The sequence below is a fragment of the Cucurbita moschata genome, unplaced genomic scaffold, assembly GCF_002738365.1.
Source record: "Cucurbita moschata cultivar Rifu unplaced genomic scaffold, Cmos_1.0 Cmo_Scf00020, whole genome shotgun sequence".
Lineage (NCBI taxonomy): Eukaryota > Viridiplantae > Streptophyta > Magnoliopsida > Cucurbitales > Cucurbitaceae > Cucurbita > Cucurbita moschata.
In genome coordinates, this window is record NW_019268536.1 from 3,154,987 (window position 1) to 3,170,124 (window position 15,138).

The window sequence follows — 15,138 nt, forward strand, 5'->3', positions numbered from 1 at the left end:
GACCCATGATCGAGATTGGGAATCCAAATTCGACACCTAATGGCTCTGACATTCCCCTACAACATGGTCATGTTATTTAATCCACGCTTCTAAGAGTGAAAACTATCCCCTACAAACTAACACAAGTTCTTCCAACAGGCTTTGTCCTCACTCACATGCATTCTAGAAATTTTTTCAAGAGATCTTAAATTTGGTTAAAACAAAAATGTGAATAAATTAAACGGAAGAAAAAAAAAATTATGATTGGGTTAGGTTGGGGTCATTATGTAATAAAATTTATTTAAGATGAAAAAATTTACCATGGGATCTAAAAAATGACCCAACCCAGAAGCCCAATGGGCTCTCTATTACCTTGCAAAGCCCAAATTTACGCCATGAACCGTACAAAATCGCCCAATCAAGATCTTTCGTTCTTTTGATCGAAGTCGGAGACTGTACCCCACACAGAGGGGTGGTAATTCGTGCAGTTCACGGCGGAGGGAAACGATGGCTTCTATGGAGTCGTCTAGTTCTGCTAAGAAAGGTGAGCTTTAGAGGATGTATGAACAAACCATCTTCAATCAGGGTTTATTCTGCTATTTTTGATGAATCGAACTTTCAAACTTTATTCAATCTTCAGGCTTAGTTGATCGGATACAGAAGGAGAGTTCTTTTACAATTACCGTTTAATACGATTCTTTCCTAATGAGGTTTTCAATCAAAATTTATGGTGATTTATTTGGTTTTATTTTTGGTAGTGGTTGTTCTGCTGCGATCTATTGGGGATGCTCCCATTCTCAAACAAAACAAGTTTAAGGTTTGTATTACCGTAATTTTTGTCTTTCTATGGATTTAAAGTTGTAATGTGTGTTGTACTGTTTAAAATGTAAAATGGAAATCAAATCTTGATGCATGTGAAAACTTTTGGTAATTCGATTAGATCAAGATGAACTGAACTGTAAACGATTGATTCTAGTATCGTGTATGCTGACTGAATGAGACATAGATGAAGAAAACGACCATTGTAGGAGCTAAAAGGAATGAAGCTTAATCCTTGTACTTATGGTTTTCATGTGGCTAATAGCAGAAACTTTATTGTTTATGACAAATTGTGGAAATTTTCATAGAATAATTGACGAATTAAGTATCATGATTAATTTGGGGAGGGTATATCCCTGCTATGCGGTGAGGGTTCTTAGAATGTGTGGTTTTGAAAAATTTTATACAGCGGCTCCTCCTTTAAAGTTATCATTTTGGAATTTTTTTTCCTATATTTGTAAGTTTATGGCAAATGTTCATTCACATATTGTATACATTTGACAGATGCCTGGAACAGACAAATTTATTAAAGTGATTGATTATATACGTCGGTCAATCCAACGGGACACCTTGGTATTCATCTGACTTCTGAAATAGTCTCTCTTTCATCTGCTCATTCTTAAGAAATTAATGACACTTCACCATGCTAATTGTTTCTATTCTTTGAAGTTTGTGTTTGTCAACAGTGCATTCTCACCTGGTCCAGATGAGACAGTTATTGATCTATATAATGTGAGTTGATATTGACTCATTTCTTCCATTTATGTTCAAGATGCGTTTTTATACTGTTTGAAATTTTCATTAACTTTTAGAATCAGAAAAGGAGGGGGGATTTTTTTAGAAGAATTGGTTGGAATTTATCTTAAAAAGATTCCATCTATTGGCTAGTCAAGAACTGCCATCTTAACTGAGGGGGTATCTTCATTGAAGGTGTAGTGTAGACTTCTGATGTTGATGTTGGTCATGAATCATTCTTGAAAATACCCATCATTATATATTCTAAGGAGGTGAAGGAAAAGGCTTAAGCAGTCAAGATTTGAAACCTTTCTGAAGCATGAATCCACAAGATCTCTTAGATTATCACCTTCTCTGAGGGCTATGTATGGATAAAATTATTCCCTGTTCATAGCAATTTCTCAATCTGTTTCTTTACCTAAGAATAAATATATGTTTTCTTTTTCATATCCACACGAGTTTAAAGTTTTTCTTAACCAATCGTGTGTAGAGGTATCTTGTTCATTATCTTTTTTGTGTGTTTATTTGCAGAACTTTGGAATTGATGGGAAGTTGGTCGTAAATTATGCTTGCTCGATGGCTTGGGGATAATTTGCAGTGTGGTAATGTTTAGTGCTGAGGCTGTAAATAGTATATTGAACTGTTCATTCTAAGTACTGTGATTATAAGCTCATCCATTTCTTTTTTAAGAACCATAGTAGTAGATTTTCTTCCATATTTTAGGCTGCTTTCCCAGATGGAAAAACAAACCAAGTCAAGTTCTAGAGTCGTACTCGTCAAGGACCAGAGTCTGTAATTATTTATTTGATCGACCTCGTTAATCAATTGTTTTAACATTGAATATGAAAGCCAAAGGATTTTTTTGTCTTTTACATCATAACTGTTATTAACATACAAGTGGTCATTCCTATCCAAGTGCCATATTTTGTCTGATGAAAGAGATCAGTTCTTGACGTTTAACATGCTGGGGATATACAAGTTATCTTTCTGTTCTTTTTCTCCATTGACAAGAGTTAGCTGGGAACATATAACTCTAATAGTAAGCTTCAAAGGGGTCAATTTGATGGTATAGGTCTGAGGAAACACAAACAGATAGCGAGTTGAGCGTCGGTCTGGGGGTTATATATAATAGTACATTAGTACTTAAACTTCGCTGTAAATTTGTACACATCTGTTTTGTTTGGGTAAAATCCAAGAATGACAAGATATAGGCGCTGACCATATCAGGCTGAGTGTTATGTGGTGGAGGAATGCTGGTCTCCACTATTTGTCTGATTCTGACCATCTGAAAACTTGGACTAAACTCGTGACAGAAAGTGAACATTTTGTTTTTCTTGTCTATCTGAATGATTCTTTTCATATCCCCACCACTGTATCGGATTATGAGGCAAAATCTAGAAACCTAAACCATCCCCTCTTAATGAGTGCACTATCAAACTCCCTCCCTCTCTGAACTTCGGGGATTACCATATGTAGCACAAGATCACCCTCTGCCTCTCTCTTTAATCTTAGGAGATTACCATATTCGCACGCTCGATGTCTCTTGCTGATTCCCTATGATCGAACTTCCTTGCCTTTCGCTATATTCAGAGAAGTGTAAGGAACTACAATCTTTGGAATATGATTTTGATAATTGATAGCAGGTAGAGTAGATAACACAATATCAAGTTAGTAGGAATCTGTTCGTCAGCAAGCAAATATTTGGCTAAGGCTATGAGGGAAACGATAGAAATTTAGATAAATCACTGATGATTGCATACAACCTAAGCTTATAGTTGCTGCTTATGATACCCAATTACAGGAATTTACTCATCCACTCCAAATCAGGCCCCTCATTGGAAAAATCAAACAAGTTATCAACATCATACTCCAAGTTCGAGCTATTTTCACATTCTTGGGATGTTTCCTCTTCTCTCGACCCTGTGTCTACTTTTCTTTTACACACTTTTCTGTTGAGAATGTCGCTTTCTCTTTCACTCTGTAGGTTCAGTTTCTTGCTCAAATGAGAATTCCAATAGTTCTTTATCTCATTATCTGTTCTTCCCGGAAGTCTCCCAGCAATCAAAGACCACCTGAGAGGATCAATCAGGTACCACCCCATCCCGGAAAACCAAAACTCCTTTTCAGATTACGAACTGAAGTTAATCAAAGCGAGAAAATTGGAGAGTGAAATGGGCAAGAAAACATGACCTGTTGCCAAGAAGTTTATGGAGCCTGAGGATCAAATCTTCTTCTTGATCTGATATATTGCCTCTCTTAATGTTAGGTCTGAGATAATTCAGCCATCTTAGTCTACAACTCTTCCCACACCGATTGAGACCTGCAAAATTCAGAAACCCATTAAACCAAATTTACTTCTCATATCTCTGGAGTTGGAATATACAAGATGAAAAAAAAGGAAAGGAGTGAAAGAGCAGCAGCACCTGCTTTGGCTGCAATGGACTTCCACCTTTTTGCTCCATGAATGGCAATAACCTCAGCCAGTTTTTGATCTTCTTCTGCAGTCCAAGCGCCTTTATTGACTCCGCCATTCCTCATATTTTCTGCCTCATTTATGTCTCCTTCAACTTGACTCACTTTTCTTTTCACAGACTCCTCTTCAGTCATTGGAACTTTAAGAGATAGAGATGGAAAGAACAAGAGTGGGAGAGAGAGAGAGAGAGTTTATGGTTTAGAAGAGTGCTTTATTTCTCCTTAAGAGGCGAAAATATAACAGGGATCTCAGCAAGCAACTAGAGACATATACAAAGAAATTGGAATAATTTTTTGGGTTGGCAGCATTTCAGGAAAAGGACACACTCTGATCATGAGCTCGATGATTGAGCGAGATATAAAGTCTGCCTCTAAATAGTTAACAACAGCTAGCAAACACATACTGTTTAAGAAACAGTGAAGGGAAGTAAAACTTAGGGAAGTAGTAAAAGTTTATTGGAATTAATGTTTTGCACAATGGATCTTGTTGTTGTATTCTGAATGAATGAAAGCCAGGAACTGTCATGAAATTCAGAAAAAAGGAAAGAGGGCTTTAGAGAGAGAGAGAGAGAGAGAGGCCTCGAATTTAGTGAAGAATCTATGTATGATAATGGAAAGGGGAAGGAGAGATGATTTTAGAGAGAGACAGAAGGAGGACAAAGTGAAAAACTAAGCAGAGAACAGAAAAGTATTGTCTCGAAATAATACAACTTTTTCAGAGGCCATAGAAAGGAGAGAAGATCAAAACTCTTTTTATTTTTATGATCACTATGCATGAATTTGCATTTTCATTGGTTTCAACTTTCATATTCCTATTTCTCTGTCCAAACCTGACTTTTCACCAACTACTGTGCATTTTATATATGAATTTCATCAGAAAAACCACCTGTACTTTCTTTCTTTCACAACATCAGAACAAATGGAAACTGTTGAACATGTTTTACTTTAAGTTGTTGAGGTTAGGTAGTGAAATTTAACCATACCCATTTCCTAATTCTCATGCATACCTCTTACTTACGTTTAATGTATAAGCTTTTAACTTGCTTTATATGATATTGTAGCATCGACTTCCAGAAAGATCAAGCTTGAAGTCTTGTAAGTCAAATTTAATCTATTGCAGAGACCCTCGATACATCGAGTCTTTTGTCAATAAAATAGTGTTGATAGAGGAACCTTTGGCCGGCGATTTTAGTCAACATCGGGAAAGGGGTAATGCGTAGAGGATTGGACAGGCTTGCTTTAACCTTGCTAAATAACTTGATTCCCAAGCATTGTCCGAACAAGGTCAGACATGGTCCATTCAAGGGTAATAATCAACACAAATTTGAGGTAGCAGTACTAACTTATCGAGTTGCAAATTATAAATTCATGGACCAAATGTCTTGTGAGCCGTGATAACTTTTTAAAAAAAAATTGTATCATAATTACAAAGGGAAATTCTAACACCGGGCTCATAGAAAAGGTGGTAAAAAATTGTAACATTTTGAATTATGTTCGGGTCGATGATAAATACAATATTTCATTAAAATTCGAAAATGTGGTTTAAAATTAAAATAAGAAACCAAATCTGAATATTTATAATATTAATGTGATACTCCTTTAAAGCTGAAACATAAATTCGGATCTCAAACCTTAGATTTATCTGTTTGTCTTTTTACATTAATGAACAGCTTCGTAGATCCAGCTCAATTTTCTTTTTTTAATTTTTTTTTAAAAACCTATAATAATTCATCATGGATATAATTTAATTCTTATTTTTACTTTCGAAATTTTATTTTAATAAAATTTTTAAAAGTTTTTTTTTTTTTTTTTTAATTTTATCCCCTAAGATTTTTAGAATTCCTATTTTACTCCCTCGAAAAAAAAGCTTTAGTAATTGACCACGCAGATATTATTCTATTTGAATTTTTTTTTATTTAGACTTTTCTTAAAGTTTTAAAAAGCATTGGAAGGATTTTCATACCTTTATAACAAATGTTTTGTTCCCGCTCTAACTAATATAAGAAGTACTCGTGTTTAGCTTTTGCATAGGAAGATGGATGGCTTTGCTTCGCACTATAAATATGAGCTGACAGCCAATTTAATGGAGGGCAGTGAGGAAGATGGGGCTGAGGGAAGGTCTCAATTATTTTGCCCAATCCCAATACAATCTCAATCATCCAATTATGGAATTAATTTCTTTTACTTGATTTGATTCAAAACAACTCACTCTCTTCATTTAAGAAAGAAACAAAAAACCCCATATTTTTGGAGTTTTTAGACTTGTTGATGCAGACTCTAGTCAAGTCTACTAGTCTGGTAGTACTTGAGCTGACTTGAGTTAGTATCGAGCTATAATGGTGTTGAACTTTTAACTCGGTAGAATTGCCTAGGTGGGTATGATCTCTCTACTCATCTTACTTCTCATATGACATCACTCTCGAGTCTAGGCAGCATTCAAGCTAACTTGAGTTAGTACTAACCCAAAATGGTGTTGAACTTTTAACACGGTAGAATTGTCTAGGTGGGTATGATCTCTCTACTTATGTTACCTCTCGTATGGCATCGCTCTCGAATCTATATAAGAGCTTGATTGTGTCATGGAGAGATATCAAGAGCTAGGTTTAACGACCTAGCAACACGTCCCATTGTTTCGAACTCTCTTTTTAGAATGGAACCTCTTGACACGTGGGCCTCAAATAATTTTTCTTTTTTTAAAAAATGTCCATTATAAAGTCTACATAGACCACTAGGTTAGGTTTCATTGATTTATATATGGGCCTGTCTGATTGAAACACAGAATCCTATTTGCTTTCAAGCCCAGTGGGCTTTCTTTGCTCCAATTTGGCCCATTTTCCTGGATCGCCCTCTAATTCTAATTAACCTCTTACTCGTCAATAATAATAATAATAATAATAACCAATTTCAATTTTAAGGTTTGCGTATAAATAGCGTAATGAACTTTATAATATTTTTAAGTAGTTAGGCCTTGCGTTGACTTTGATTTCGAGCAAGCAGCAAAATTGGTTGACGTCTTGACACCTAGGATGACATCATGAATCATGGACGAGGCTCGAAAGTGTTGAAGATTGTTGGGAGAGAGTCCCACGTTGGTTAATTTAAGGAATGATCGTTCAAGATGTCTTGGTGGTCAAATGGTAGATATGTGTGACTAAAAATCTCGTGCTAAAGAGTACGGAGGTTTGAGTCCTCTTCAAGGCGTAGTGTTGAGAATGCCCCTTATTATTGGAAGGAATGGTAAAGACCTGTCCGGGATGAAAGCATGTAAAAGGGGTTTTGAACGTCGATGCAACCATGGACAACATGTCCTGGACATGCAAGATCGTGACATCCTCCCTCACTCAATTGGTTGACGTCCCTGTCAACCATCCCGGACAAGCAAGACGAGGACATCTATTAAATTTTTTTAGGAGGAACAAATGACTATCGATCAAACTTATTCTATTTTTACAATGCAATGGCTAGCTGTTCACGGACTAGTTATACCTACGTTTCTTTTTTAGGGTCAATAACTGTTCCCACGTTTCTTTTTTAAATTGAATCGTATAAGTCTTTACTCGGGTTATTACTCATCAACTTTTAAATAGAATACACTTCTGAATAACAAAACTTTTGTGAATATCTTCATCCTATCCGTATTTTTAAAAAAGTAATTTATTTGATGTAATTTAATTCGGAAAATTTTTAAACGACCAATGATAATTAGCAGTTTAAAGTTTTCTAACAAGACAGACATATAAAATAGAGGAGGGATCGAGAATATACAGAGTCAATGTGTTATAGACACATCTACTTTATAAATATTTATAAATAAAAGAAAATAATAACAGAATAAGGAATATCAGATAAAAAAGCTACTATATAAGAAAAATAATTAAATAATTAAGATCATATTTAATAACTATTTAATTTATTTTTTTAAATAATTAAGCAGTTTTATATATAAATTTACTATAAAAATAAATTTAAAAAATGTGGATTGTTTCTAGAATCTTACTAAAAATAAAAGTAGTGATAAGAAATTCAAAATAAAAGAATTATTTGTTATATAGATTGGGTGCACAACGGTAGATGAAACGGAGCGGGCAGCAGGCGGATAGGAAGGGCGAGCAATGTCGTCTTGCGCTTAATGGGTATACATCACATTTGATTCAGATTTTTCTGCTTTTGATTTTGATTTCTTGTTCGTTCTTCTCTCCATTTCTGATTATACACTTTATTAATTCAAATCCTGTTCTTCAATTCTTTTTCTGCTAACCTATTCTGTTTTCTGCTGTTTGGCTCTCAACTGTTCTTATCAACTAAAAATCTTCACCATATGATTTGATTTCTTGGAATGCCTTCAAATTTTCATTTGAACATCAGTTCTCCATGGTAGGATAGGATGTGATTGAGTTCTGTTGAAAGAACAATAGAACAACAAACCCTAAAGAGGAGGCAAAATTTATACAAGTCTATTGCTAATAGATATTGTTCGGCTTTAACTTGTTATGTATCGCTGCTTCACGATTTTAAAATACGTTTGTTGGGGAGAGGTTTTCATACACAATTCACCTCCCTTAGTGACCTAACGTTCTTCCTAGTATACTGTCTAGTGACTGACTATAATACTATTGTAACAACTCAAGTTTATTAACTCGTTACGTATTGCTATTGGCCTTATAGATTTAGACGATGGAATGAAAATCAGTTCAATTTCCCAGTTCACCATATTCATAATCTACAAAAAGAAATCTAGCCAATATGATAGAAGAATCAAAATATTGTAGAACTGGAGATGAATTTGGTCAGCCTCAAAATAGAAAACTGAACAATATCCTACAATACTGAATAGCTAAATTTGAAGGAGTGTGGGAGCTGCTGAATAAGAGATTGTTTGGAGTTTGGACAGAACTGGCAACTGCAGAATGCCAATCCTTCTGCTATCAAACAGTGAAGCTGCAAGATTCTTTCACATCTGCCTTCTCCTCAGAAGAGGTTCGGTAACCCTCAATCATTTTAGTAAATATTGTGTTCTTTTGAATTTTTTATTTTGGGTTTTTCCTCGAAAGGCATTTTCACGCCTTTATAAAAAATGTTTTGTTTTCCTACTCAATTGATGTAGAATCTCACAATACACCCTCTTTCGAGGCCCAGCATCTTTGCTAGCACACTGCCTCGTGTCCACCCTCCTTCATTGGCACATCACTCAGTGTCTGATTCTGATACCATTTGTAATAGCCCAAGTCCACACCGCTAACAGATATTATCTTCAAGGTTTTTAAAATGCATATACTAAGAAGAGATTTCCACTCCTTATAAAAAATGATTCGTTCTTCTCACCAACCAATGTGAGATCTCAGATATACCCACCTCAATCTTATTAAATTGTAAAGTGTTAATCTAATCTTGGGATAATTTTTGTTCTTAAAAGAAAGTAGGAAAAACAAAGACCCTACTGGTCAGGAAAATGAAAGTGCATTTAGCTATGAAGTTAGAAGAGAATCTAGCAAATTTCCTGGTTGTTTGTTCCAACCAAACTAGCAAGGCTGCATACTTTGAAACATGTTTCTTACAGAAAACGACAGCGAAGTGTAAAAAATAAAATATTAAATAAAATAAAGCAAAGGACAGGAAACCTCTCTTGAAAATCCTGCAGTTTACATTCAAAACTTTAGCAAAAGAAAAGCTTCCCTGACCACAAACTAAGACGGTACTTCACTCACTGACAAGTACTCTTTTGGCCATAACCCAAAACTCCATTATTGATTCTTTAACCATCTGCACAGAGAGACAGAAACAGAGGAAAAAAAAAAACAGAGGTGAAGTGAGAAGGAAACTGTCAGATTACAGCTGAAGAACTAAAGGTATTCATAACCCAATAAAATTTCCATTTTGTATACTTGAATTTGAGGCTAAATCAAGCCAGGAATCCGAGTTTTTTGGTGGGCAATCCTCAAAGAAATGGAGTAGCGGCTTCTGGGTTTCACCATCTTGTTCTTGTTCTTGTTCTTCTTCCTCTGCTTTAGCTGATTTTGACGATTTATTGAAATCTGTGCCCAAAACAAAGCAGTGTTGCTCTTGTTCTTGCCTTGCCTGTTTAGAATTGTAAATTTGGTGGCTTTGAGTAACAAATTGGGAGCATCCTTTGTAAGAATCCATCGCTATTGGCTGCTGATTATTATAAACCTCAGCAACCGAGGGAAAGAAAGCCTGCACGCCAACGCCCTCTCTTGAACCATTAATATCCCTACTTAACACACAACCAACAACCTTTAAACGCATATCGTAAACAACCCATCAAAGAAAAAGAACACATTTTTTTGAAACCCTTTGTTTTTCACCGACCTGTAATCTTTATCAGCTTGAGAATGAGTCCCTGAGTACAAAAAGAGTTGAGGGTTTGTATTATTTGAAGGGAAATCAGAGCAGGGAGGTCTGGAGGAGGAAGATTGAGTATACATAAATGGATGAATGGAGGATTCATGATAAGCAGCAGCAGCAGGAGGAGGAGCTTGGTGATATGATTGAGTTTCACAGGTCATTGAAGATGAAGAAGAAGAAGAAGAAGAGGAAGAAGAGATTTCCACAGGCTTTCTTGAACGATTTCTGCCTCTATGCATGTGTTTCTCGCAGTATTTGGAGTCTGGAAAAGCTTCTTTTGAGCATCTCCATTTTTTGCCATCTGTTCTTCTGCACCTTCCTGGTTCTGGGTCTGTTTTTCTGCCAAAACCCATCTCAAAACACCCCCACCCAACTGAGAAAACACAATAAAACAGTCAAATTTAGTGTAATATGCTTGTAGTTGCATATGAAACAACCGTGACTTACTGGGTTGGTGAGGGAAAAGTCTTGCAGAAAGGGAGGAATCCAAGCTTCTTTTCACAGAGAAGATTAGATCAGGAGGGATTGGTACTCCTGAAACCATGTATTTGAAGATCAAAGCTTGGTGTTCTAGTTCTTGCCATTGAGTTGGTGTGAAAGGAGAGGTGGTGCAGGTCTTTGGACTTGAATTCATTGTTCTTGAAAGCTTGAAAGACAGAGAGGTGGAGGGTACGTTGTTCTTGGGAGGTGCTAGTTTTTTTATGGGTATTTCTGCAAAGTTCATAGGCTGTGAAAGCTTCTTGGTTCCTGTCAAATGATGGCTTGCAGTGTGCAGTTAATATGAGTACTCCTGTGTTGGGTTCATTGCTGGTTTTGTCTCTGAGTAGCTTGCAGAAACTCACATACAAATGGATAAAAGAAAGAGAAAAGGAAATGAAATATGATAGACACACCCTTCATTTTGCTCTCTCCACATCATATTCCTTGAAAAAAGTGCCATGAGATTTTGCAAAACTGCTGAAACAATGTGGTGTGGTGTGATGTACCTTCACAAACTCACTCTATCAATACGAACAAATACACCTGCAGGTGTCATCTCCCTATTGCACGCTCAGGAGGCTGAAGAATCTACCAAAACCCTACCCTTTATAACATTAACTTGGCCTACTTTTGCCTCTTCTCTTTCCCTCAGTTTTATACTGATATTTTGCCCCTTTACTCTGGGTTTCTTCTGCTTGGTTGGTGGGTTCCCTTGAGTCATAAATCCTTCTCTATGATCCAGTGGTTAGAGAGAGTAACGAACCATTTTTTATAAGGATGTAAAAACCTCTACGCGTTTTAAAATGGTGAGGCTGACGGTTAGATAGGGTAACAAAGCATTTCTTACTAGGGGGTGGAAATCTCCCCTTAACATATGCGTTTTTAAACTGTGAGACTGATGATTAGATATGGTAACGAAGCATTCCTTATAAAGATGTGAAAACTTCTCCCTAACAGACGTGTTTTAAAACTATAAGATTGACGGTGGGAGAGGGTAACAAAACATTCATTGTAAGGATGTGGAAGTCTCTCCTTAACAGATGCGTTTTTAAATCGTGAGGTTGACAGTTATAGAGGGTAATGAAACATTCATTATAAGGATGTGGAAATCTCTCTCTTACCGACACGTTTTAAAATCGTAAGTTTGACGGTTATAGAGGGTAACGAAGCATTCGTTACAAGGGTTTGAAAATCTCTCCCTAACAGATACGTTTTAGAACCGTGAGGCTGACGGTTGGAGAGAGTAACAAAGCACTCATTGTAAGGATGTGGAAGTCTCTCCCTAACAGACGCGTTTTTAAATCGTGAGACTAACGGTTATAGAGCGTAACGAAGCATTCATTATAAGGATGTGGAAATCCCTCTCTAACAGACACGTTTTAAAATCGTGAGGTTGACGGTTATAGAGGGTAACAAAGCATTCCTTATAAGGGTGTGAAAACCTTTTCCTAACAAACGCGTTCTAAAACCGTGAGGTTGACGGTTATAGAGGGTAACAAAGCATTCCTTATAAGGGTGTGAAAACCTCTTCCTAACAAACGCGTTAGAGAAGGTAACAAAACATTTTTTATAAGGGTATGAAAACGTCTCTCTAACAGACATGTTTTAAAAGTATGAGACTAACGACAATATTTAACCGATCAAAATAGACAATATTTACTAGTAGTGATTTTGGGCTCTTACCCACTAAACTTCATTATACTCGTTAATGAGCTAACACCCATTTGAAGCTCTTACATTTGTACTTAGCTCACAATCTGTGTGCAATATAATGATTACAAAGGGAATTGAATTAATGAATTGGGTTTTGTAAAACTGTAACTCTTTTGTTAATGGAAAGGACAGAAGATATTAGGACAAACCAAGCAAGGGACTATTGGTCAGTGGGAGGTTCCAATTTGTTTGCTTGCAATTCAAAGCTCTCTCTTTTTTCTTTTGTTCATGTCAGGGAAGTGCCAAAACTGTTCACACACCATCAGAGGACTCTGTCCTAAGACACATGCCCTTCTTTCTCTCTCTTACTGCCCTTCTTTCTCACTCATGTCTCCTTGTCCTTGTTCTTTATTGTGCTTCCCAACCAACTCAACTTTCCACTCATTAACCCCCAAAGTTTCCTCTTTCCATATCAGTCACTCTCTCATGCTTCCTTTTGAACTCCATTTTCTGCTGCACACTCAGGCTCTGAGGGCTCACCCCATACCCCCAAGATGCTTTCAGGACTGACTCAGTGATACCCTTTTCTTTTTTCTTGCTCAAGTGGGGGGTTGGTTTGGATTGGGTTGGCTTGGCTTGATAAAGAGATTAAAGCTTTGCTTGTTTTAGAAGTTTCTTTTCCTTTTGGTGGACTCATCTTTGCAAACTAGATGGAGTTTGCTTCGTTTCCATTATGAATGTTACTCTATGCTTACTTTCTACTCCCAATAACATTTGCTTCTCACAAAGATATTCATTGGGATGCCACCCTGACTTACTCCATATCTGTTGGATATAGACATAGTTTAATGGTGGTATCTATTTAGATCCTAAACTTTCTTAACTCAATCTATTTAGACTAATCGTTAATGATTTACAATTAGTTTTGTGAATCTCACTTCGGTTGGAGAGAGAAACGAAACACTCCTTATAAGGGTGTGGAAACTTCTCTATAGTAGGTGTATTTTAAAATCGTGAAGCTAATGACGATATGTAACAGGCTGAAGTGGACAATATCTGCTAGCGGTGCACTTAAGCTGTTATTGTGGTATCAGAGCCAATTACTGGTGGCATGCCAGCGAGAACGTTGGGTCCTCAAGGAGGGTGGATTGTGAGATCCTACATCAGTTGGAGAGCAGAACGAACATTTCTTATAAAAGGTGTGGAAACCTTTCAACAGTAGACGCGTTTTAAAACTGTGAAGCTAATAACGATACATAATGGACTAATATCTGCTAGCTGTGAGCTTAGACAATTACAAAGGGTATCAAACATATTCTTAGAAACTGTTTGATCAAGAATCTGGCAACTCATTTGAATCATACTTTCACCTTCAAATCTTGTGCTGTTTCTGGTACAAGAAGATCCACTACATCTCTTCCTATCTTCTTAATTTAATCTACCTTTTGATCATCACAACTACATATTTCACAGCTCACAATCACTACCTTCATCACTTGTCGAGCTACTTACTCTGGAACCGGAACTCAAGACTCAATCCTCAAGAAGAATCAATTCCTTATAAATCTCAGCCATCAGATATGCCACGTACACTTCATGGCTGATCCCCATTACGCTGTACTTCACCACACCCAATCTCTTCATCACTTCGCCTACACTTATCGCTTGGAACAAATCCGACGTGTTGGTTTGGTTGGTGTGAGATTCCCCAAAGAAAACAAGCTGGGTATGGACAGATTGAAGCTTCACGACAAGTCTCTAACTTGGAAAAAGAATTGGCATTTGTAATTCCCCAAAGAACAAGACAGGGCTTGTTTAGGTTCGTTTGTTTGGATGTCCAGAATTGCATTGTTGTGTCTTTGTCATCCCAAACGTGGCTTGGCGACATGTTGCAGAGCCTGAAGTTGAGCTTCCACCATGTTTTGAGTATTGAAATGGCGAGAGAGAGGATGGGATGCTAATGGAATAAGATGAAAGGGAAATGGGAAATTAAAAATGGAAGAGAAAGAAGGAGAAGACACCGGAGCTGATATCACTATTTGTGAGAGAAACAGAGTGATGTGTATGAAAAACAGGGGCTTTGTGTTCATAAGGAGTGGTACGTGTAACAGCTGAAAAGGAGTAAGGTTGAGTGGGAAAAAGGGTTATGAAGTTCTTCATGTGATATTAAGAAAAATGAGGCCATGTTTGAATTATAGTTTATTTGTTGATCAGTTGGAGAGGGGAACAGAACATTGTTCGTAAGGGTGTGGAAATCTCTTCCTAATAGACGCGTTTTAAAACTGTAAAACTGACGACGATACGTAATAAGCCAAAATGGACAATATCTGTTAGTAATGGGTTTGAGTTGTTACAAATGGTATTAGAGCCAAACACTAGGCGGTGTGCCAATGAGGATGTTGGCCTTCAAAGAGGTGGGTTGTAAGATCGCACGTTGGTTGAAGATGGGAACAAATCATTCCTCGAAAGGGTGTGGACAATATCAGCTAGAAGTGGGTTTGGACTGTTACAAATGGTACCAGAGCCAGTCACTAGGCAGTATGTCAGCGAGGAGGCTGGCCCCCCCAAGTGGACCCCAACCACAGAGAGGAACGAAACATTTCTTATAAGAATGTTGAAACCTCTTCCTACCAGATA

General features: G+C 36.9%; 3 protein-coding genes and 1 long non-coding RNA gene across 5 annotated transcripts; 2 read left to right on the forward strand and 2 right to left on the reverse strand.

The window, feature by feature from the left end:
* The first annotated feature begins 399 nt into the window (after positions 1-399).
* Positions 400-2,405, forward strand: LOC111457534 (ubiquitin-like protein ATG12). The gene is made up of 5 exons (XM_023099784.1): positions 400-523; positions 738-796; positions 1,303-1,371; positions 1,468-1,530; positions 2,065-2,405. The coding sequence occupies exons 1-5, from the start codon at positions 487-489 to the stop codon at positions 2,122-2,124; spliced, it is 288 nt and encodes a 95-aa protein (XP_022955552.1). The 5' UTR covers positions 400-486; the 3' UTR covers positions 2,125-2,405.
* An 842-nt stretch (positions 2,406-3,247) lies between these two features.
* LOC111457538 (transcription factor MYB114-like) lies at positions 3,248-4,721 on the reverse strand. The gene is made up of 3 exons (XM_023099790.1): positions 3,957-4,721; positions 3,724-3,853; positions 3,248-3,605 (listed from the first exon to the last, which is right to left on the reverse strand). Exons 1-3 carry the CDS (start codon positions 4,138-4,140, stop codon positions 3,329-3,331), a joined length of 591 nt encoding a protein of 196 aa, XP_022955558.1. The 5' UTR covers positions 4,141-4,721; the 3' UTR covers positions 3,248-3,328.
* Positions 3,548-5,453, forward strand: LOC111457539. Its single transcript, XR_002712953.1, has 2 exons — positions 3,548-3,622; positions 5,067-5,453. It is a non-coding gene; the product is annotated as an uncharacterized LOC111457539 (long non-coding RNA).
* A 3,993-nt stretch (positions 5,454-9,446) lies between these two features.
* Positions 9,447-11,564, reverse strand: LOC111457537 (growth-regulating factor 5-like). 2 transcript variants are annotated; one of them, XM_023099789.1, is made up of 4 exons: positions 10,816-11,564; positions 10,333-10,741; positions 9,888-10,234; positions 9,447-9,765 (listed from the first exon to the last, which is right to left on the reverse strand). In XM_023099789.1, the coding sequence occupies exons 1-4, from the start codon at positions 11,090-11,092 to the stop codon at positions 9,758-9,760; spliced, it is 1,041 nt and encodes a 346-aa protein (XP_022955557.1). In that variant the 5' UTR covers positions 11,093-11,564; the 3' UTR covers positions 9,447-9,757. The 2 variants fall into 2 exon arrangements, with proteins under 2 accessions (XP_022955557.1, XP_022955556.1); XM_023099788.1 differs by having other exon boundaries at positions 9,447-10,234.
* Between the last annotated feature and the right edge of the window lie 3,574 nt (positions 11,565-15,138).